This window comes from Python bivittatus, unplaced genomic scaffold (assembly GCF_059951505.1).
Source record: "Python bivittatus isolate LINGU-HERP-01145 unplaced genomic scaffold, Pbiv_v1 ctg000120_np1212, whole genome shotgun sequence".
Taxonomy (NCBI): Eukaryota; Metazoa; Chordata; class Lepidosauria; order Squamata; family Pythonidae; genus Python; species Python bivittatus.
In genome coordinates this window covers 5,542,575-5,567,402 of record NW_028277037.1, presented here as the reverse complement: position 1 = coordinate 5,567,402, position 24,828 = coordinate 5,542,575, and the positions used below count along the sequence as shown (strand labels likewise).

Genomic DNA, 24,828 nt, shown 5'->3' with positions numbered 1-24,828 from the left:
AGGGCAGGACTTTCATCATATGGAATATTGGCCATAACATGCCAAAACTGATGTGTACTGTCCTTACAATTAGCAAGGAATGTTGCATGTGGTATGGGAATGATTTAGACTGGTAACCTACTCAAATTCTTCTTTATCTTGCCAAAAAGCATAATGTAGAAACTTTCATGCCATGATGGGCAATGGAGATGAATATCTATGGGTCCATCCAGTGATAACCATGGTTTATAGAAGGTTGCCACTTGGAATATAAGGTGTATAAACAGCATGAGTTAAAACATGAAATGAATGCAAGAAAAATAGATAGTTTGCACATTTCTGACATAAAGAAAAAAGGGATAGTGCAATAGCACTAAATGAAGGTGGTCTGATCCTGTGAAGTGGAGCTGATGAATATTGGCAGGGAAGTGAAGGAGTTGGATTAATTATAAATGAGTCAATGTCATCCAGATTGTTATGGGTATTATGAAAGTAGGGATTCATCGTTTGGTGACAGTTGCATGTTACACTTCAGTGAAAGGTAATAATGGAAGAACCAGGGATGAATTTGGGAGAAAACTATGCAACATTCTGAATGAATGTGATTTTTGGGGGTGTTAAATTGTTCTGTTAAGTGACAAATAGTGGCAATGGCCAAAGAGAGTATATGAAAAGTGATTCTGTCATTTAGAGAGCCAGGAGTGTCTGCTTAGTAAAAGCACAATCTATTTTGAATACATGGTTTTAGTATAACCATTCAAACATATACATGAAAAATGAATGAATCAAAAAGCGTGATTGATCTGAGTGCTTATTATGAAAACCTGAGGGAATCTGTGACAGATGTGATGGGGATAAGAAATTCTGAATGTGGGACAGACCTCGAGGCATCAAAGGTTCTTTGGGAAGAGTAGATATGGAAGAAAAGGAAAGAAGTGAAAGAAATTAGAGGGAAGAATGATTACAAGAAGCGAAAGTATACAGCTATATGTAAAGTATTGGAAGAGAAATTAATCTCCCAATAAAATGAATTGAAAGTGGACATATGTTTGGGGGCTGTTGGGATAAGATAATGCTGTTACAGAGCACCACATAAGAACAGAGAATTATCCTAGTGGGACTAAAAAGGATACTTGGTTGAGTGACGAAGTGAAAGAGGATGCAGATGAAGAAAAATGTATAAAAGATAATGATTGTTGCAGAAAATGAAGATGAGAAAAAGGTATTGTATAATGTGTATAGAAAGGAAACAGTAACTATGAAAAAGAGCAGGAACTGTTAAGATGCAAAGAAGCTGAGAAAATATAGACCAATTTTAATGAAATAAAAAGTAGTTTTGGAAATGGTTCATTTGGGCTAAACAAGAAGCCTCCAGAAAATTGAGCGAAATTGAAAACAAAAGGATTGGTTTCTGCCCACATGGTAATAGGCAAGTGAGAGTTGGGTATATCTGGAGAAACATAAAAGTAAACTGAATGCAGTGAGAATGCGGTGACTTACGGAGTGTGCGGTACAACATGAAAAAAATCTAGTTTCAAGAATGAAGGAGGATTCTGAATTAATGTAGACCAAATATTGACAAATATAAACGAAGTGCATTGAGGTGGCATGGTCACATAGAGAGAATGAATGAAGGCCAAGTTGCAAAACAAATATGTGAAGGAAGAGCCAATGGTTTGAGATGATGAGGAAAACTGAGACATCGTGTCAGGCTGGACAGAGGAGATGAGATCCTCAGGAAAGAGAACGGTGAAAAAGTTAAAGAGCAAACACTAATGTATGGAAATGGTGGAAGCAAGAATAGTTTACTAGAATAAAAAGGCACAGAGAGGTATCATTGATTGTGGTGGTGGTGGTGAAAGCGAGAATTAGGGTTTCCTTTCCTGTTAACCCTGTTCCTTAATTTCTTTGTCTTATTATTTTTCTGTGCTTTGCATAATGTTGCTTACCCCAAAAAGGAATAATGTGATCGGTAGTTATATCTGCATGTTGTAGAGATTAGATTCCTATTTCATTCTTTAGTGTAAACCATCCTGTAAAACATCTTGGTTGAAATCTCTGTTTAATAATCCCACTTTCTTCTCTTCTCTTCTTTTCTCCTCTCTTCTGCAAATATTGGATTAGGACTCTTCTACTTGCTACCCAATATTCCATTCTGCATTCCCTGGATGTTTCTTGTGTTTAATGAAGCCAATCTGTTGATGTCTTAACAACTCAGAGTTAAGATACGGAAATATAATGATCATGTGTACGTGTCCTTTCTCATTTCAGAAAGGAGAAAAGACAGGACCTCAAAGCCAAGGCATAGACGCCAAGTCCAGGCTGAATAAATTGAATAGTAAAGCATCTTAGAGGTTTTCTCTTTTCTCTTTGTCTTCATTTTCCTTCTCACTTTAGAAACAATCTGAAGCAAATTGATTAATTACCTGATTGCATTCAATCAATATCACAAATATGGTAGGCAACGTTCAATGATTCCAACCTGAACTTAAGCAAACCTGGCGTGAAGTTACTATTTCATAGGTTGCTATGATAGGTGCACTATACCAAGCAGCTTTGCTAGACTTCAGAGCACCCAACTTATAACTCACCGATGAGCTATTCAAAACATTAGCTATGAGACCCTGAAAAAGACAACAGAGGATATGCAAAGCAATGATTCTGTGGGTATGTAAGCCAAGAGATGGGACAAGATCAAGATTTCTTAAAGCTACTAGGGTAACAGAACATATTCTACTTGGGTAGAATACTTTTTGTACCTTGCACATTCACACAATGACTTGGAATCATTGCTGTAGAGCCGGGGATACATCATGAGAACACTAGTGAATTTCACAAGCTTTAGAACTGTCAAAATGCTGTTCAAAAAAAAAAAGAGAGAGAGAGAGAGAGAGAGAACCATTCTCACTGTGCTAGACACTCAGAACAGGGTGAAAGTTCACAGTTACTTACACTTTGCCTGAGTTAGTGTGTCATTAATCCTGGCTTTGATATAGTAAAAGCTGTAGGATGGTAACACCAAAGCCAAACTGTGGAAAAAACCAAATAATTATAATCAATGGAAACAAAGGAAGAATCCAATATTGTTTGAAATTTAACAGCATTTTTTCCCAGCTTAGAGGTATACTTGAAAACTACTGACAAAATGATAGATGCGTGGTTTGACTGAATGCATTTATTCAGTCAATTACTTCACAGAGCCTGTTTATTGTTTTCACCTTTTCCTTATCTAAACTGGTATGCAAAGAGGGAAACTGAGAACCATTAAGGAGAGATTTGGAGAAGTGATTACATAGTCTAGACCAGTGTTTCTCAACCGTGGCAATTTGAAGATGTGTGGACTTCAACTCCCAGAATTCCCCACCCAGCAAGCTAGCTGGGGAATTCTAGGAGTTGAAGTCTATATATCTTCAAGTTGTCAAGGTTGAGAAACACTGGTCTAGAGAATGAAATAAGCATGAAAACTCAGAATAACTCCACCTTGATTTTGTTAGTTTAAAAGGGGACGGAGAGAAACTTGGAAAGGCTTTCAAAATTGATGCCAACCCTTAGTGGTAGGCCAAGTCAGGAAATATCACCACAAGGATTCCAAGAATGCTACTTGATTGTTAAAGGGTATAGTAACAGAATCTTGAACTTCTTTCTCACATTTCCTTCAACCTCTGCACTATGTCATCATTCTTCATGTCCACCTTTAATGGTTCTTTTGTATCAAGGTCATCTCTAATTTGTTTTTTCTTCCTAGCGTTTTTCCCGTGTGTGCAGGGTCTGCTTTTTTTTCCGGATCAACCAAATGTTGATCCGTTGCTTGCAACAGGAATTGACCAACTGGTTTGTCGCCCAAACTTGACATTATGGGTTGAGAGAGAGTGACTAGCCCAAAATCACCCAGCTAACTTTCATGCCTAAGGTAGGAGTAGAACTCACGGTTTCCTGGTTTCTAGCCTGGATCCTTAACCATTAGACCATACTGGCTCTCAAGGTCATCTCTAAATCTCTTTACAATATGATTTTGATTCATAAGACAGAAGGTGCTCCTGAGATCCTCTTGATATTGCTACACTATAGGAACCAGTATTCCTATTGGCTACCATACCTTGGTTGGGCAGCTCAAACTTATATGAATGAATATTTTTATTATGGTCACTGCCCAGAATTGCAAACAAAACCACATTAAAGATAAAACAAAACAAGATAAAATCTTACAATTGGTGGTGGGTTCGTCAATGGATAATCAAAATCTGCCTAATTTTACAGGCAGTATAGCAAAATTTAGCTACATTCATGGAGACTGAATCATACTGATCTGATAACAACCAGTGTACCTAAAAAAGATCAGAATTTCCCAGGTGTTTTACCAGGTAAGGAATTAATTTTAGCAACATCTAGAAAGCCCCCCCCCTCCCCCATGCTATGCTATCTGAACTAGCTAATTGTTAAGGAATTTTGATGGGACAAATTACACATTTCCAGATAAACCAGGAATTATATTTGCAACGTTTTGAAAGAAAAATTGTTACCTAAATGTATGGGTTTGCTTTTATACTGCTAACTGCAGGCTTATTGTTCGCACAATTCAAAGAAAGATTTCATGAGCCAATGAGAAATTGGGTATTTCTGCTCAATTGTTCAGCACATGAAGTACAATTGTCAGATTCAAAATTCAGTTAGGAAACATGAAGTTGGTTCCCTGTAATATTCCTGAAGTGAAATAACTAAAGGAGTTTCGATTTGGGGTTGCATGGCTCCAAGGCCTAATTAAAACATGTATTATTCTGGCTTCTAATCTGTATATATAAACAAGATACTGAAAGATAGAAAATAGCCTTAAAGATTATAGTCCATATCCAAAATCTTGTTTAAGCTATGAATATTTTATATCATTAGTACTATAGGGTGCTTACTGTTTAATATTTCCTGTAACAGCTGCTGAACATTAAGAAGAAACTATAGGCCCTTAAATCATAAATCATGCCTTTATCATTACAGTGGCCACTTGAACTGCTCAGCAAAGAATTATTAATTATCTAGTGACATTTTTCCACTAATATCTCTCAAGGGAAATCACAAAGGCTTTCCCTACCATTCCCAGTTACTGCTAAAAATGCTACTAATTGAAATCTATAATTGTATGTATAAATACGCCTATCGCCTTGAGGCTCTCATGAGATTTCACTGCTATTGTTTCAAAATTCAGCTCAGTTTAAAAACAAAAGAGCTTTCAGAAACATTGGGCAGGATTTTTTTCCTTATATATGTTAATCAGGGTTCAGAAAGAAAGATTAATAAGTCAGGAAAAGTTGCTGCTTACAATTCAGGGCAAGGAAACCGGAAACAATGGTTGCTAATGAGCGAATGTCAGCATTAAATTTGGTGAGATATTACTCCTTAATCTGTTCATTATTTCAATTGTTGGAGGACCTCCATTACTGGAAGTATGATGGGAAAGGATCTCTGTTTAAATACTTTTAGACACAGCAGCCACTCTCTATTACTGCAAGAATAACAGAGTAATGGAATAGTAATCTTTACTGGATAGATTTGGAAAACTGGAAACAACCCGGATAGTTTTCTGGCTATGGGAAATTTGCCAAGGCCAGTGAGTTAGACCACAGAAGCACAGAATTGTACAGCCGGAAGAGACTGCAAGGACAATCAATTCCAACCTTCTGCAATGTGCAGACACCAAGACCCATGAAAAGCTGCTTGAACCACGCATACAAGTTTTTTTTTTTTTTGTCCTCAGCACCAAGTTTTCATGGGTAGTACATGCGTTCTTCCTTTTTTAAAAAAGATTTTTATCTCACCTTTTTTTTCATATACAACTCAAGGCAGCAAATGTACCAATACTCCTTCCTTCTTCTATTTTTCCCACAACAACAACCCTGTGAGGTGAGTTGGCCTGAGAGAGAGGGACTGGCCCAAAGTCACCAGCTGGTTTTTCATGCCTAAGGCAGGACTAGAACTCACCATCTCCTACTTCCTAGGCCAACACTTTAACCACGCCAAGCATGAGAAAACAATTGGGAGCACCAAGGGAACATCTGTGTAGAGTTTCAACTCCAGGGCAGAAAACATCTTGTATCTCCTGCAATTTTCTGTAGGTAAGATACATCCCAAAGAGGGCTTAAATAGCCTTTCCTTGGCTGTTCAATGATAGGTTATAATTAACAGATGTTTGCATAAGTAATGAAACCAAAAACAGCTGCAGGCTGCAATCTTATTTGCCTGGAAAAGTATCTTTGGTACCACTGGAGTCAACTAAGGTCAGAGAAAATTCTCCTCCCTTTCTGCCTTTCGAGCTGTTTCCATCATAAGAAAAAGGCTGGGGGGGAAAAAAGATGAGGGCTAAAAGAGGAACTTAGGGAAGAACCATCCACAATCCTTAGGGAAGGATTAAATATTACCAAAACTTGCACCATGCAGCCTAAATCATTTCCCACATTAACTCTTCCAAAAATGTGCTTCCAAAGGACAGTGAGGTGAAAGAATCTATCTCGATTTTGAACCTGTTTCTCTGAAGTTTGCAGGACGGAGGTATCAGAGCAAGCTAGCCATCCAACAGACATCTTAGGACTGTTTTTCACTTGAAACACCAAAACCGATGACATTTTAACTTTTTTTTTAAAAAAAATCCCTGATTACCTGTAATCAGTACCATTCACAGCAGTCCATGTGTATGTTCTGTTTCCTTTATCAATATAGCGCTGCAAAAGAATCAGCCAGAGAATCATTTTATCAGGGATCTCAAGAAAGCTTAAGCCCACCACATGATTCAAGAATCAGACTTTACTAAACCTGAACAAATGGTCATTATATGTCATTCCATTATAACAAAACCCATAATTCTTTCAGAAGCTAATTTGCAGATTTCTATTGGGCCTAACACTTATTTTTTTTTTTTTCAAAATTCCAAAGAACAATTATGGAAGAGCAATGTCAAGCAATGTGAACATTCAATTAGATTTCTCAACTGTTTTCTAGATGAACAGTATTCCTCAGCCAGGTGAACCCCAATCAGAAATAGTTCGGATCAAAGATGTTTAGGATAGAAACATTAATGTGATTGATGATTATGATCTATTGTTATAGAAATCATATAGAACACAGCTCACCCACCCCCCAAAATACTTTGCTCCTTCTGTAACTTGCTCCTATTTTTCATCACTGAATGTCATAGGACTTATAATTGGAAAAAGATGAAGATCACAGACATTTCTCAGAAATCTAATATTTCTTTTCCAAGCTCAAATTTGGTGCAATGGAGAAAAAAGTCATTTTTATTTTTTTTTTGTAAGTAAATTTTCACCACTCCTGTTGCCAACTTGCTGCTCTGGTGTTGTGTTGCTTCTATCAGAATGACCAAAGCAACATCACGGTATCACATAGCAACTTTGCCCTTTTGTAGCTTGTGTGTAACATTGTGAGGCACACAGAAAAGAGGCAGAGTCCCTTACCCTCCATTGGGGATGCTGCTGTGTCTTTTCTCAATGAAGAGCGAAGCAGCAGTGTTGAAAAAAATAAAATAAAATTCCTTGGCAGATACAAGTGCCTCCCAAAAGAAGCTGAATCAAATACATCTAGGATGAGAATATCCTTTTTTATCTCACACAAAGTGAGTTGTAAACAGATCTGAGTCACACTCTTTTTAGAAATTATATATAAACCATTTCCTTGTCTCGAACAAGACCAAGTCATAGTCGTGTTTTACTCAAAGGCAGCTGTGTCCTTGATATGAGAACTGGAGACCAAAAAATATGCTGCTTTTATTACAATCAAGACTAAGGATGAATGATGCTGGGGAATGAAGCCTACTTTTCATACATTCCTACACAAAATAATCTGAATACTAACTCTGACATTCAGATGCAAATGCCAATTTATGCATGCCAGTGTTTGTACGTCTCTCTCCATTCTTTACCTATATTGTTTGGGCTGTGCAGAACTTAGGAAGAAATCTACCCACAATGCTTTCTGGTGGGCAGGAATGGTACTGTAGCATATGTCTGCAATGTACCCATGCTATTACCAGCACCCACAGGTGGCAGGGCAGGGAATGAAGCCCGAGTGAGCAAAGGAGCATTGGGGCACAAGCCCCACCCTTTCTCTACATGCACCACAACATCGCTGCATCATGTACTGTGATGCTGCTTTTGTCATTCTGAAAAAGCAACACGACCCTGAGAATGTTGCTCTTCACAATCCTGTGAAAAGATCAGACCTAAAATGCTGCACTACCTCAGTCAATTTCTGGTCAATATTATTTCTGGCCATTCAGGGTCAGCGATATTGGACACAATTTTAAAGATAAGGGAGGCGAAGAGTAACCGGGTGTTTTTCATTCCTATTATATGGTCATTACTACCCGCATCCTTTGAAGCATGAACACAAGCATGGTACCAGTGTTGCAAAAATAATCTGAATGTTTGAGTTCATTTAATTACAGAATGGAATGAATGGAGAGGCCACGGCATGGAGAAATTTTAGAAGGTCTCCTGACACTCGGTAGACATTTAATCAGTGTTAATACACCCCAGAAGAAAGGGGTTATTCAGTTTTCATCATTTACAGCTACAAACTCCTGGCCCGCTGTAGCATATTACAACATTATAACCAGAGAGAACGATTTCTAGAAAAGCTAAAAATCGTTCAGCTGCTGCACTGTGGGCTTCCTAATAATATTCAGAAAGATTATAATAGGTGTCTTACGTCTATCTGTAAGCAGTTTAAACATTAATAAGATTCTGATTTTATTATTCCCAGAGCAGCCTTCTATGTTCACCTAGGTGTGAACATACTGACAAATGTTTGCAACAAAAATGATTTGATCTGATGTTATCTATTTACTTATATAACTGGAGGATAGGCAACCCTGTATTTTCTTTTCTTCCTCCAACTACAGAAATACCATTTGGGAATACTTACTGCAAACATGGTTCCTAGATTGCTGAAAACTACACTTACAGAAATCTAGAAAACAGCATCCTAACCAACTTTAGACTCCACAATTTAAAAACACTCCTTGTCCAACAAACCACATCTTTTCAGATTGTGAAATCTGTGGGCTTCATCACAGGAGGGCATGGAAAGCAGGAAATAAAATATTCCTATCCTTAGGCCAGTGTTTTTATTCATTCATTTATTTATAATATTCATAGCTTGCCCCATCCAAACAGACTAAGGGCACTTTGGTTTTTGAAATCCTTGTAGAGTAGGAGCAATCTGTCCCTTGGAGGGAGAAAGGGTTCAACTTAAATGGTGGCCATCCCTGATGAAGCTGGTTGCTTGGCCCACACCCCATGAACCTTGTGATTTTCATTTATTAAAATATGCAGTTATAGACCAAAGACAAAGGACATCATCATCACCATTATCATACGTAAACAATAAACACCGCTGAAACATTCTACAGGTCCCAAAACTGATAGTCATTGCTATGATACAAAATTTGGCAACAGTTCTAGACACTTCTCATCGTAGTGCATGATTGCCATATGAAAAGCAATCTGAATAATTGAAAATAAGAAGGGAGATTAACTCTACCCTCCAGGGGTGGTAGATAGGGTATTTCAGAAGGACATGTGCTGCCGTCTCAATTTCAAAGTTTGAGCAAATGCATAAACACCCTTAGTAGGGAATATCATTGAATGTATCCTCCAAGGGGAATGCATCCAGACATGCCAGTGTGACGGCTTTCCCATGAGATGGAAGTAGTAAATGATACATATATTTGGGAATAGTAAAAGGAGAGGGTTGCAAGGAAGAGGGGTCCTGTATTTTGTTCCCTAACATGTTGCAGTTTCTAATTTCCTAGCTCCAGGAATTCTGACTAGCATAGCATTGGATTTCTGGCAGTTTGTCTTGTATCAGGTTAGCCAACTCACTTCTTTTTGTCAGAAAGCAAATCGTTGTATTCTCACCTCATCTTGAGATTTGACTAGCGTTCTAAATGTCCGGTCCCCACTTTCACCATCTATCATTTTTTTCCGAATCTACAATTGAGAAAATGACAACCACAAAGAAGTCAATTCATGCTCCTTTATAAGCGTGACTCATTCTGGCCATTTCCTTAACGTTGCAAGGAGAAATATTTTCATAGTCTTTAATCAAATGTGATATTTAAAGAAAAGTCAAACACTGTAATTGGTTTATTTCAGCGATAACAAGAAACTATTACACGCCTTTAGCCATAGCTCAGTGCATAATTGATGGGGAAAATCTCCCACAATATCTGTTACTGTATCTGAATTCTTGAAACCTCTTAGAAAGACCTTTGCAGGTAAAATATCTGCTACGTCTCTGACAGAATTCTGATGGAATTCCAACATCTCATCTTTGATTCTGAATTCCAAATAGAGTGCTATAAGAATGGGCTCTTCAGCTATTGCATTCAACTCATTGAATGTTCTCCTCAAAGAGATTGTTACTTTCCTTTATAATGTCAGGTTAAAAAGAAGTGTGTGTTTGTTTTAGAGGCAAGGTTTTTTTTAAAAAAACTCCTCATTCCCCTTCAGGTTTCAAGCTTTGTGGTTACGTTCTTTATATATGTTTTTTATTGCTCCCCCCCCCCGTTCTTGTTAGGCTAAAAAAAAATCCCTTTACAATCTGGCTTTACGCTAATATAGCCAAACAAGTAAAACTCCAGGAGGCCAAACAATGAAAAATCCAACTCCTTGTACGGGATACGGTGGGGAATTACTGCCTGACAGATTTCTTCTGAAGGATGCTTGAACCTGGTCAGTCACAGGCCAGAAAGCAAAATCAATCGCAATAAAAAATTGAGCCCAAAATACCCAAGGTAGCTGCCTATATCTGTATTTGCTTCAGAACTAACTTATTCTGTCACCATGAAAAATCCCCACAATACAACGAGAATAATGATCAATACAACGTACCTCAACTTTAATGTCATTTTCCAGCTCCGCATCCAGAAAATCTAGTGTCACTGGTTCCTGAGATTTGGGATTCTGAAGAAGATTTCAAACCAGCATATAATAAACATATTCTGGTGCTAACCCAAAACTAACAACACTCATAAAACTAAAATCACTTACCTTTCCATATAACCAGTACATTTGTAACATTTTGGATTCTCTTTGGATTTAAACTGAAATTATTACAAAGAAAGTTCTCAGGGTTGCCAACATCTGACAAATCGGGTCAGACTGGTTAGTGCTGGGAAGATGGATTCTCAAGGAATTCCATGGCTGTAAATTAGGTTAACAAGTAAAGCAAAACAGAAAAATCCAAAAGAAGGCAACTGCTTCCATATTTCTGCCAAGAAAACTACCTGTCCATAAGCCACTAGGAGACAGGCTCAGTTAAAGATTATCTTTAATTTATTTGAGAAAAGAAAGGCAACTGGGGAAACAGGAATCAGTTTGTTTGGTTTGATTATGAGGAAGTATCTGGAGACTCTTCCCTTGTTCTAAATAAATTCAAAACATTTTATGTCTGGTAAATGCAAGCAAAGAAACAGACACAACTTCATAGTGGTAATACTGTAGGTATTAAATAAAAAAGCAATGATGTCTCATTTCTGAACAGAAGCATCAGAAATCATAGACCTCATTATACAGAGGTGGAAACATACTCAACTTTGAAATAAAAGGGGCAGGATGGACAAAAAGGAAGAATAAAAAAAGAATAGAAATGAATTTCTTCAGTTAAAGAAAAAGAAATATGGACTTAACTTTGTAGATTAAAAACTAATTCAATTCTTAATGCCTAAATTAAAAAGATTCATCTGCAAAGGCCTTCACTACAACTACCAGCATGTTGAATAAAATCAGCTATTTATATTCTTCTGGAGCAAAATACATCTCTACTAGACTGATAATGTCTTCATTTTGTTGATTTTTTTTAAAGCAAAGAGAGAACATTTTAGACACCACATGTGAAATTATATAATGTCTTAGATATGAGAATATTCAAATGGAGAATTGAAGTAGATTGATTTGAATTAATGCAGATTACCTGTGTACATCCTCCTATGGCATTACAGTTGTTAAAATCTTATTCATCTGGACAAATGACTATTAAATCTGGCAACTTAAGTAAAACATCAACAGAACAGAAACAAATGACAATGACATGTTTTTAAAAGCCAGTGGTTTAACATTTGCAAATCATACAGTGGGTGTCAAGCATTCCATAAAAGCAAATAAAATTTAAGTAAATGAGTGTCTGACATGCAGCGGAATGATAGAAGTAACAAGCCTAGAAGTATGCATATAAGGCAAGGTTGTAAGAGAAAACAAAATTATAAGGAAGTTGTAATACGGATTGCAAGAGCTAATCGTGCTTAGAATTATTCTGTTGAAATTAATGGGATTTAAGTTAGTCAATATTTAATTTAACCTCACTGATTCCAGTGGCCTGGATGAGTGTCTGCAGGGAATGGTCAAAAAAAGTCAAGATGGGAGCCACAAGGGTGCGACTGAAGCTCTGCCTGTTTATTTTATGTGGGTTGCATGCACAGTGTACAGAAAAAGCATGCAGAGCTTCAACTGCACTGTCATGGCCACCATCTTGAGTATTTTTTTCACCACATCCTGTGGACGCTCCTGGTGGACTGGCTAAATATGACAAACTCTCCAGCCATTTTTTAAAGATGGATTTTAAATTGATGGACAGCCACAGTGTAATGTTTTCAAAGCTTGGCAATCAGTGGGAGCATACAAATGAAAAATCAGTATAATGGAAATGCCTAGTATCTTGTTCTTAGCATTTTGATTCATTTCAAAAATACTAATACTACAATTACTAACAAGTTTCTCTATAATCTGCTATGATTTTTCCTCCACAAGCTACTGGTACCTTATCATGATTTAAGCCTAGAATAATTAAATAGAATTTATTAGAATTTAATTAAATAATTAAATAAATCAAACTGTATTCTATGATGGACTAAAGTTCTGATGTGCAGGGCTGACTACTGTTTTATTTACCACAGTGTTTATTTCAGTGTTATAAAATAAATAATTACAATACCTAATTATAAGGGATGAGAGAAAACAATATGAACTACCATAATAAGAGATTAACACTTATTTCACTGTGATTTGTACCCAGCCAAACATCTGGGTTGTGTCTTTAGAGACATGAGAAAAGATCAACCATTCACAACCTGGAACTTCAGAAATACATTAGGACTACAGTTCCCAGAATCCTCAGTTACCATGGCTAACAATAGTTGGGGATGAGGTTTCCAGGTTGGGGACAGCTGCCACAGAAGATGACTCCTTTCCTAGGGCTCTTGATCATATCAAGCACTTGTCAAAATGTGCAATGATATATATGACATTACTTCTTGCATATTTATGTATATTTTTATTCATGCAAAGATTTTGAATGTCTTTTAGAATGATGCATATCTAGTTATATATTTGAAATGCAAGAGGGTGGTTGTCCTCTTTAAAGCCCTTCATGGCTTGGGAGCTGGATCTCTCCATGCCCACCTACTACAGATTGAATCTGTCTGTCCTGTGAGATCCAGAAAGAAGTCTTGTTTAAGGTCCCACCACTGAGCAAGTGTCATCTGCATGAGACTACTGGTAATGGCTTGTCATCTTAGGAATAACATACCCCAGATATTCAAACCATCCCCTCCCGATTACATTTCTGAAGAGCCATTAAATTGTGGTTCCTTAGAAGGTCATTTGAGGACAAGACAACTTGCACTACCCTCAGGGTGGATTGGGTTGCTATTATTGGTCGGTTACTGTTAATTTTCTTAATGCTCATTGGCTATAAACCACTAAGAGTCTCAGGATTGGAGTGGCATAGAAGCAGAAGACAGTAAACAAATAAATAGACATTTTAACCTTCTGTCAAGGTGCCATTATATTTGCCAAGCTTTAGACTCCATTAACTGTTCACTTCCCATCTTGTTAAAATGTCCTCATGTTACCCTCCTGTTCTGCTTGCACTCGCATTCTGGAATCAGTAGTAAAAGCCATGCAACAGCAGAACTAATAATGGAAAAATGCTACTAAAAAAAGAAAATATACATAAATTCTGAACAAATTAAATGCATAATAACTTGTAACAGATATACCGTCAAAGCCCCTTAGCTGGGCATGATCAAGGAAACAAGGACTATTTATTTTTCAGTAAGGCATCTTACGCTAGTCTGCAGTAACTGCAGAATCTTGAAAGAGGAATTTCCCACCCTCATTTATAGTGAGTTCATTAAGGTGGACTTTCTTTGAATGATTTGCAATGCTTCTTCCCAGTTTTCTCATCCCCTGGCTTGAGCTGCTGCTTATGAGATAAGTCAACAGATAAGCCTTCTACCTCCCTACTATCTGCGTCTCTTTCTCTTACATTCCTCTCCCAGCCTGCCCACAGTCCCTCACGGTATGATAAGGAGTAACCTCTTTAGCTGAGAGGAGAACAGGAAGATTCGTTTAAATTTAGTGAATATGCATCCTTTCTTTACTTGGACATGGCATATCTACATTTCAATCATGTCAATGGTCAGTTTCAAATGTAAACTTCGCATGCATCCATCAAGCGCTATATAAAGGTTTCAACTTTACAATAATTAATCTGCTTCTTTTAATTTTAAGGCTTCTCTGAAAAAAAAATGAATAAAGCACTAATTTAAGTTAATAGGCAAATGGTGTCACTTGAAGCAACATCTTCCACAAACATCCACGCTAATATTGCAAGCTTCATGCGTTAGAAGCTGCTGGTTAAACAGCCTGCTTAGATTTCTCCCAGGAAGCTAAACAAAAGCTCAGCTTCAGCAACACCATTAGTCACCTCCATTCATAGTTACCTGGACATGGGGTCTCCTTTTTCTAATTTTGGGAATGCCCACACCAATGTGCTAGAGCAACAGAACAGCATTGATTCATACAATATTTTCACACTATCATGGCAGTCATTTCTCATATATTTGCTTCTCATCTAAGAAAACTCTGAGCAATTTTGCAATGAGAGCAGACTTCTACAAGACATCTTTGATTCTAAACAAAGGTGCTCAGTAGAGGAAAGGTTTTGCCATCTGTGCAATTAGGACATAAGTGATTTATGAATGAGAAGATTGTTGGGATGGACAATTCAAAGATAAAAAATATACCTATAAGTAAACATTGTATTTTAGCTACTTCAAGACTAATGAATGAGAGCTTGTGTTCATCATCACATACCCTTCTTTACTTTCAACAATAAATTATAGAGCACTTATCACATTGACCCAGGTCAGTTGCATCAGGAATGGCATGTGGAGGAAGACAACTCCTTGTGAGTAACCCAAATTCCCATAACCCATAGCTTTAGGCGTGCGGTGGACTGGAAACAAAATACTTCAACTAGGATATGAAGAACAAGCAGATCCAGCCAGAGGCACAACATACATATAACCCAACAGGATGGGAACTTATATGTATCATTAGGTTCTTTCTGTCTGTGTGTAATCTACCTCTTCAATCCAACAGCTTAAAATTGAAAGCACATTTTCAAAGCTAACATCCTGTTGACCGGCTATTCAACAGGAAAAGAGAAGCTGGAATCCAGCTATTCCCCAACTCCTACTTCCCTACTCAGTCACCAACCAGCAGGAATCACCAGCTGGTCACCAAATAACATCTTCCTTCAGTCCCATATTAATCTGTAAATACATGTGTGCTGATGGTACTTGGCATACATACATGATTTCATTCCCCGAGGGCATTTTCATTGGGTTCTGTGCTATACGCACGATTGAAGGTGCAGTTAAAGCCAATGCAACCAAAGGGGTATTGTATTTCTCCCACTCCATTCTGGTTTTGAAGCAATGCACCACTTGCAGGCCCATTTTGAAAGTCTGCCTAGCAACCCACAAGAGCTTCAATCAAAATAATTCCCTTTTTAAAAGATCTTGTGTGCTCCTGTGAGCTGATTTTGGACATGAATCTCCTGCTACACATGCATGAAATCAAGTTTAAGACACCCAACTAAGAATAATATCTGGGCAGAGGGATGTTTAGTTCACAACCCAGCCAAATATACCAGCTCAAGTAATTGTAGCCATATTTCAACACTACATTGTTGCATTTTAATAGCTCAATCCACAAACTAAATCAAGATGTGAACTTTGTGAATATAAATTACATTCATTTTAGTGAACCTTTTCAGTACTTCTAGGGTTAGGGTTTTATTCTAATAATAATTTCAGGAAAAAAGGACCACAAGGGTACCACACTTGTATGTAAGTACTATTAAATCAAGTGAGAATTTTAAAAAGATAAATAGAGGTCGATGTAAATTGCTTGTAAGCCAGACAAACCAGTTGCACAGCTCTGTTTTACTATGAATGTGCTAGTGGAAAAAATTAGGTCATGTTTCAAAAAGCTTGTCAGAGTTTCAGCGAGGAACAAAGATAATTTGTTGTTTGGGGAATAATAGCTATGCATGGTCTATAAATAAAAAGCTCATTGCATTGTACAAGTTTTGAGTTTAAAAAGTGCTCAGATGAGTTCAAAAAATCCTTAGAAGAAAACATTTTTGAACAACCGCAAATGTAAATATCTAGGTTTTTTAAATTAGTGGTCATCTAAATAAGACTTCTGGTGGTTTAAATAAATTCATTCAGAGTTACCATGTTAGATGATACTTGAGTTACTGAATAATATTTACATGGTAGACTAAAGTAGATCTAAATTATGGTGAGCAACCTTCTCTGTAGTGTATGTTGGCTTTGGATAATGGTTCTTATATTTGGGTAGCCTGCATCCCAATACTGAAGAATATTTAAGTCCATATTTAATGTTGAATCTAATCCCACAGTGAGAAACACATAAAAGATACCACTTAGATATGAGAAAAAGAATGCTATTTTGTTTCCAAACCATATCCCCAGATAACTGCTATTTTCTGAGACTCCCTTTATTTTAGAACACTCAGCTACAAAAAATCCTCCGATCCACTTGAAAGAACAAGTAATCCCATGGATTCTACTGCTGCTCCCCAACAGACTCTGTATTAGAAACTCCACGAAGATATTCAAAGCCCTCCCCTCTGATTTTAAAGCATTATTTTTAGTCAATAAAGCTCCTGGCTTGCTACTGTTTTGAAGCAATGCGGTGTTTCTGAACAGTGTGCTAGAAAAACAGTGCACAGCTTCTAAAATAGCTCTTATTTGCAACGGGTGACATTGTGCTCCTCACATATTGCAAAATACAGAAAAGATACTGCAGATATTACCACTTCATAATTAACTTCACCATGCTTGTAGCTGGAATTAATCTGTGGAAGTCAAAATCCTTTGGGTTCCAGGAAATCATGATTTCTTATCTTTATATTACCCAACAGGGTTATTCTGTGCTTTTGCTCATTTGTTTGTTTATTTATTTATTACATCTAATGTTGCCAAATAAAGATGTTAGAAACTGGAGGGCCTGCTCTTTCACTGTTTACAAGAAACCATATATACTACAGTAGCCTCAAGATATACTTCACAAACATAGCCAACTCAATGAATTTTGAGTAGGGAATATTATTGGTACTATGTGGTTTTGGAGGCAATACTAACCTCAGTTATTAGGAATAAAAATAAGTCAGAGGTAGCATCGCACCCTTTTCCTCTGAGGTGTGATGACGCAGATGCAGCAAGAAAAGATAATTGATCAGCCTCACTAACTTTATTGTGATTATTAATAGATGCCTCATCACTTGTGGAATTATCATGATTTTTTTCTTGCAAAAGAATTCACTGCTTGTCAAATCAGAATTGGTTAAGAAATCACACTTTGTCTCCTATTTAATTATTCCAACTATTAAGTTGAAAGAAAAGTTGGAAGGAAAATGAACTGATTCAAAATTAAGGGTACATTTGAAAGTCTAACATGTTTGGTTTTTTAGAATCTACCCAAGCGTTCTGCTTCCTGATCTCCCACCCACCGACACACACACACAGACAAAGTAGTGAGATACACAACCTGATAGAGTCTTACTGACACTTGATAGGGTCTAATTCTAACATAGACATTTAATGAAGTCTAACATCATCTCAACACGTGGTCCTTCCTGGTGTTCCTTAAAGCAGATCCTTTCAGCTTAGGCACTAGATTCAAAATGGCCTGACGGGTCTATGTTCACCAGCTTTCACAGCTTATGAAAGCGGACAGAGTCCTTTTGTTGTAGGTGAAGATAAAGAGGAGAGGCAATTAACCTTCTAACATCTAATGCTGGGGATAGAGATGTCACACAGGAGAGTTATACAGTATGGAAATATAGCAGGATATATCAACCTGCTTCTTTCTAGCTCTTCAGAAACATTTCCCTAACTCACCTCTGTAGCAATCAATTTGGAGTCTGGCTATCAGACCAGAACTGAAGACTTTTACTGGGGCTTTCTCCACTACTGAGATATACCGTAATGCTTTCCTCCCATCCTTAAGTTGGCATGTAACAATATCAGCAATATTGTTCCTCTTGCCAATTCACGAAAGAAGGGTGGGAGACCTACCATAATTATGCAGCTAGTCCGGTCCCAGAGAACAGGAGAACTATGCATTGATTTGGATGGTCATGGAAGGGACAGAGCAATATAATAAATTTAAATGCATTACATTTATAGCCATTAAAGCAAAAAAAAAAAAAAAAGCTTACATAGATCAAGATAAAGTGAATAACAGAAGTTTTACAAATGGGTATAAGAGAAAGAAAATAAAATAAAAACTTGGTGATAATCATAATGACAATGACAATAATAATAAGTAGTAGGAGTAGGAGTTGTGACAGCCAGTTTGGTTTAGTGGTTAAAGACACTGAACTAGAAACCAGCAAAATGTGAATTCTAGTCCTGCCTTAGGAACAAAGCCAGCTAGGTGACTATGGGCCTATCCTTCTCTATCAGCCCTACGAAGAAGGCTACACTTCCCAAAAATGTTGTCAAGGAAGCTGCCCGGATTTGTCAATGCAGTTGCCAGAAGTCAAAACTGACTTGATGGCACGTACACACTCAAAAGGTAGTAGCAGTAGTAATAGTATGGTTGTGGGGCAATAATAAAAGGGGGCTTGCTGGACTTCATAAGACAAGTGTAGGAGTCACCAGTCAATCTTGTCAGACCTGGCATTTTCTGATTGTGTTGCAACAGCAAACAGAACAGAAAACACAATACGACTTTCATGGAAATCTTGCTGGACTGATCATGAAATAGGAAAAGCAAAATTTCAGATTGGGGCCAAGCTGAGCATCTCCTGATAAAAGGGGACATTATCTGTAGGCACCAGGTATGGTATAGGGAGGTGTTCCTTAACCTTGGGAACTTGAAGTCCATACATCTTCAAGTCCCCAAGGTTGAGGAACACTGGTATAGGGAGCAACTCAGAAAAGGACATGGGATTCACAAATATAGGGAAAGCAGAAGCCTCATTTCCCCCCACATCAAATAGGGGCACATCAAATAGGGCAGTGCTTCTCTCTTACTGCAAGGCTGGAGAAACCTTGATGTCAAAGGGGAAGAAGGAAGTGATGGGTCTGAAAAGCAATCAGGAGCTAAAGTGCTAATGGAGAGGGCAAAGGCTGGGAAAGAGAAGCTATGATGGAACCTCCCTTGCGATTGTGTGTGGGTGGGTGGGTGAGTGGGTGTGCACACCTCCCAAAACACACTTCTGGCCACTAGTTGCCTGACTTCTCTTCCAAAGAAAGGGATAGCAAAGATTTTACATACTTTAAAGCTTGTTGGAATAAGGGTGGAAATATCACTATGACTGTTATACCAGTACAGTTAATGACAGGTTAAGTCTGCCTTTCTCACAAGACAGAAAGGACATAAGAACAATGCTGTTGGGGTAAGGGGAGAAATTGCTGTTCTTTAAGACATGATTGTGTTGTCCTTAAATACAGGTGGAGAGAGGGCATTGAGGAAAGGTTTTAAATTATTAGGAATAAGAAAGATCTCTGCAAAAGCCTTGAATTAACACAGAAGAGCCTTACACTAACAAGTAAAGCAGTGAACTGGATTTGCTCACAAAAAAGATTCTATAGAATTAGTTTGCAAAGAAGTGCATAGAAAACACATCAGGGCAAAGCATTCCAAAAACTGCATTATCGTCAAAGCCACCATGTCTTTTTGAAGACTTGTTTTGAAGCATGTCCCCAGATGTGCACATAACACTTATTTCCTCTCCTTGCCCCTACAGTAAGATTTATGAATCACAACTAGAGGAGAAAATACTCTCACTCAAGTCGGGAGAGGCTAACGATAGAAACAAAAAATTAACAGTTCTCTTTTAGAGAGCCCAAAGCCAAAGAAAGTGGATTTGACAGTCAGGTGAAAGTTGTAACCACATTTGATTTGAGAAAACTGCAGCTACTTGTTCAGAAATGTTGATGGTTTGGGTTCACACTAGAACCTTCCATTCTTTCCTAAGTCCAGCTTTTGAGATTGTGGGGAAAAGTTGGTCACACGTCCCTTGAAATGATGCTATGTCAGCCAGGACGAGGCATTTTTCCAGAGATGTTATGGGGACGAATGATGTTGTTTCATTTGGGGGGGGATTCCAGGGGGAAACAGCAGTGAGCAGGCTGCTGATAACTTTTTCAGTTGTCACTTATGATAGCTGTAAACTATGTTAAAGGGGGGGAAGTGGGGGGGGGGGAGGAACACTGCTAGGCCTTTTCTAAGCAAGCCTGTTGATTTCTTCAAATTGATTTTTTTTTCCTGCTGTTCCCCAATCAATGAAATGGTCCCTCAAATTTACCATCATTGAAAGGGGCAGAGAATTTTGGAGACACTTTTTATCAGGTCTAAAATGAACTTTTAAAGTCACATCTAAAAGAAGGAAAGAAGAAATCAGATCAATTTAGCAAGGAAAAAAAAAACTAGAAAGGATGTAAACAGCATGCATGCACCTGTGTGTGTGTGTATGAATGAATATACTGTAAATAATGTGCAGTACAGTTTACTAAAAGTGTAGGCCAGTCTGCATAATTACTCTGCTTATGTCAAACTCAGAGAGCAAATGAGGAGTTGCCAAAAACTATGTTCAGTTTTTGGACAGGCAAAGGGACATATACATTTCAAGATTCAGCTTCAACATATACACAAATAAGGATTTTTTAAAAAGTCTTGGACTTTTAAAAAGTCTTGGACAATAAACTGAAGAAACTGGCAACAAACTAAAGAAAACCGTCTTCCGTTGGATCTTCAAATCAAAAAAATGCCCTACTGTGATTTCAACTCATTCTTCCCTAGCACAGAATTCTTTAGCAGGATTTTACCCTTAGCATTTCCCCATTTTAGTAAACAGAAAGATGGATCTTGTAGCTTCAGAGTATAAAATCAAAGAAAAGGATCTTCTGAACATGGCCCAAGGTTTCCAGTAAAAACTGAAAACTTTGGGATCACTGATCTTTTAAAATGTATTTTGCCAAACTGAAATTGAAATAAATTACAACCAGAAGATATTCCGTACCTTTGGTTGAAGATTTGGGTGAAGCAGCACATAACCATTGGGATCAATTGCAAAATAATAACCATTTGGACACAGCTGTTAAGGAAAAGAAATGTAACTATATTGCACTGGCCCCTGTAATTGCATTTAAAAAAAGGTTGACTCTAACCATACTGACTATAGAATTTAAACATCTCTTCAAGAACAATGTTAACGTTGAGCTGATGCAACTTTCCTCACTGCGGTGTTGAATTACAAGATCTATCATCCCCAGCCACCCTGGCCATATCCAGAGATGGCCCAACTGGAAAACATTCAATACCAAAAGAGAAAATATTTTAAGATATTTTAATTTGGTTCACTATAGCTCCAGAAGAGATGATTACATAATCTTGGAAATTAAGCTATTACATTTTGTTCCAATATTCTTCATATAAAGATTCAGTGACCCAACAGATATCATATCAACATGACATGTTATGTAAGGCGAAAGCATTGAGTCCAAATACGAGATTGTTTATGTACTGAAATAATGCTCTAAAGCAGTAACTATAAAGGAAGCAGAAGGGTGTGAAATCAGGTTAATATGTACTTTTTTGTCCTCAGCTTTCAAAGCCATGGCACAGAGCCATCACCTACAAGTCATGTATGACAGCCTAGAAAATTTGTGGATGGTCTTAAGTGTTCGTTTTCTAAGAAATCTGTCATGTCCCTTAAACTGGTGAAAAATAGGGGAAATGACAAGTGAAGAAAGGGCAAATGATCTTTTGACTTCCAGCCAGAGGAACTAGATAGACTGGAAGAGAAACTTGAAGAGAATCCAAGCTACTGCAAAAGTTAAAAATAGGTGATAGGGAAAACTCACAGTAAACCGAGGGGTCAGTTTTTTAATTTCTTCTAGTGACACATCAACTCCCATTACACCAAGAATCAATTGGTTCTGGCAAACAAACAAACAAATAAATTTATTTTCAGATGGTTAAACATGACTTAATGAGTAAACCCAATTTCTCTTCTAGGGGAAAAAAAAATAATTAAGAACAATTTGGCACATCCCAGATACAGTGGGGCAAAAAAGTATTTAGTCAGCCACCAATTGTGCAAGTTCTCCCACTTAAAAAGATGAGAGAGGCCTGTAATTTTCATCATAGGTATACCTCAACTATGAGAGACAAAATGAGAAAAAAAATCCAGAAAATCACATTGTCTGATTTTTAAAGAATTTATTTGCAAATCATGGTGGAAAATAAGTATTTGGTCACCTACAAACAAGCAAGATGTCTGGCTCTCACAGACCTGTAACTACTTCTTTAAGAGGCTCCTCTGTCCTCCACTCATTACCTGTAGTAATGGCACCTGTTTGACCTTGTTATCAGTATAAAAGACACCTGTCCACAACCTCAAACAGTCACACTCCAAACTCTACTATGGCCAAGACCAAAGAGCTGTCAAAGGACACCAGAGACAAAATTGTAGACCTGCACCAGGCTGGGAAGACTGAATCTGCAATAGGCAAGCAGTTTGGTGTGAAGAAATCAACTGTGGGAGCAATAATTAGGAAATGGAAGACATACAAGACCACTGATAATCTCCCTCGATCTGGGGCTCCATGCAAGATCTCACCCCGTGGGGTCAAAATGATCACAAGAACGGTGAGCAAAAATCCCAGAACCATACGGGGGGACCTAGTGAATGACCTGCAGAGAGCTGGGACCATCAGTAACACACTATGCCGCCAGGGACTCAAATCCTGCAGTGCCAGACGTGTCCCCCTGCTTAAGCCAGTACATGTCCGGGCCTGTCTGAAGTTTGCTAGAGAGCAGTTGGATGATCCAGAAGAGGATTGGGAGAATGTCATATGGTCAAATGAAACCAAAGGAGAACGTTTTGGTCTAAACTCAACTCCTCGTGTTTGGAGGAGAGAGAATGCTGAGTTGCATCCAAAGAACACCATACCTACTGTGAAGCATGGGGGTGGAAACATCATGCTTTGGGGCTGTTTTTCTGCAAAGGGACCAGGACGACTGATGCATGAAAAGGAAAGAATGAATGGGGCCATGTATCGTGAGATTTTGAGTGAACACCTCCTTCCATCAGCAAGGGCATTGAAGATGAAATGTGGCTGGGTCTTTCAGCATGACAATGATCCCAAACACACCGCCCGGGCAACGAAGGAGTGGCTTCGTAAGAAGCATTTCAAGGTCCTGGAGTGGCCTAGCCAGTCTCCAGATCTCAACCCCATGGAAAACCTTTGGAGGGAATTGAAAGTCCGTGTTGCCCAGCGACAGCCCCAAAACATCACTGCTCTAGAGGAGTTCTGCATGGAAGAATGGGCCAAAATACCAGCAATAGTGTGTGAAAACCTTGTGAAGACTTACAGAAAACATTTGACCTCTGTCATTGCCAACAAAGGATATATAACAAAATAATGAGATGAACTTTTGATATTGACCAAATACTTATTTTCCACCATGATTTGCAAATAAATTCTTTAAAAATCAGACAATGTGATTTTCTGGATTTTTTTCCCCATTTTGTCTCTCATAGTTGAGGTATACCTATGATGAAGATTACAGGCCTCTCTCATCTTTTTAAGTGGGAGAACTTGCACAATTGGTGGCTGACTAAATACTTTTTTGCCCCACTATATGTTAGCTGTTAATGAGATGCCTATTCCTCATGCAGTCGATACCTTTTACTTGCACAATAATTAACACAATTTTAAGTCTCTTAATTCTTAAATTCTTATGTTTACTTTGATGTCATGTGTAAACAATGTATGCATCCACAGACCAAGGTAAAAGCATCTCTTGTTTTTTTTTTCTCTTTGTCTTATTCATAACATGAACAACTTATATCCTTCATTAGCAAGGCATTTAACAATAATTTATTTATTTATCAAATTTGTCACCGCCCATCTCACTGATATGACTAATGCCAGCCATATCAGTTCTAGCCTTCTCCCAATCTCCAGAAAGGAATAACATGTGATTAATCCAAGAGACTCAGAATATCAGAACATTTTGAAAGGCGTTACCCACATGCTCACACACATACACACACACACACATACAAAGAAACTGGAAGTTATTTCTGACGTAACTTGTTCACAGTCCATCAAAATATTGGGGTTGAAAAATATACGAGCTGCAGGGTTCTCATTTAACTCAGTGGGGTTTGTTTCTGTGCAGATGGGCATGGTGTTGTGTGCTGAAGTCAGGGGAATGAGCTGGTTTCAATCTCAATTGATCGGACTACTTCACTAGTTGATATGGAAACTTTATGCCTTTCCAGGATTATGGGAATTGACACCTGGGAATACGCTCACCTGCACATTATTTTGGTCTTTGGTCAAGTTGAAGACAGGCAGGGTTCCAGAAATGACCAGTCCAAGTTCCTAGAAATCAATCAGAGGGAGAACTACTTAAAACATAACCTAATCATGAAAATGGAAGTCAC

General features: G+C 37.9%; 1 protein-coding gene across 4 annotated transcripts in view; it reads right to left on the bottom strand.

The window, feature by feature from the left end:
* CACNA2D1 (calcium voltage-gated channel auxiliary subunit alpha2delta 1) overlaps window positions 1-24,828 on the bottom strand; it is a 408,632-nt gene that overhangs the window by 36,644 nt on the left and 347,160 nt on the right. For 3 of the 4 annotated variants that reach the window (XR_015795109.1, XM_088134900.1, XM_088134902.1), the window contains 8 exons: window positions 24,698-24,766; window positions 22,235-22,309; window positions 21,391-21,465; window positions 14,765-14,815; window positions 10,875-10,946; window positions 9,900-9,971; window positions 6,625-6,686; window positions 2,932-3,008 (listed from right to left, as the gene is read on the bottom strand). Coding sequence is in view for 3 of the 4 variants with exons in the window: in XM_088134900.1 (XP_087991026.1) it covers window positions 2,932-3,008; window positions 6,625-6,686; window positions 9,900-9,971; window positions 10,875-10,946; window positions 14,765-14,815; window positions 21,391-21,465; window positions 22,235-22,309; window positions 24,698-24,766 (553 nt within the window). In the remaining variant the exon portion in view is untranslated. The remainder of the gene's footprint in view (window positions 1-2,931; window positions 3,009-6,624; window positions 6,687-9,899; window positions 9,972-10,874; window positions 10,947-14,764; window positions 14,816-21,390; window positions 21,466-22,234; window positions 22,310-24,697; window positions 24,767-24,828) is intronic. The other variant, XM_088134901.1, reaches the window with a different exon arrangement.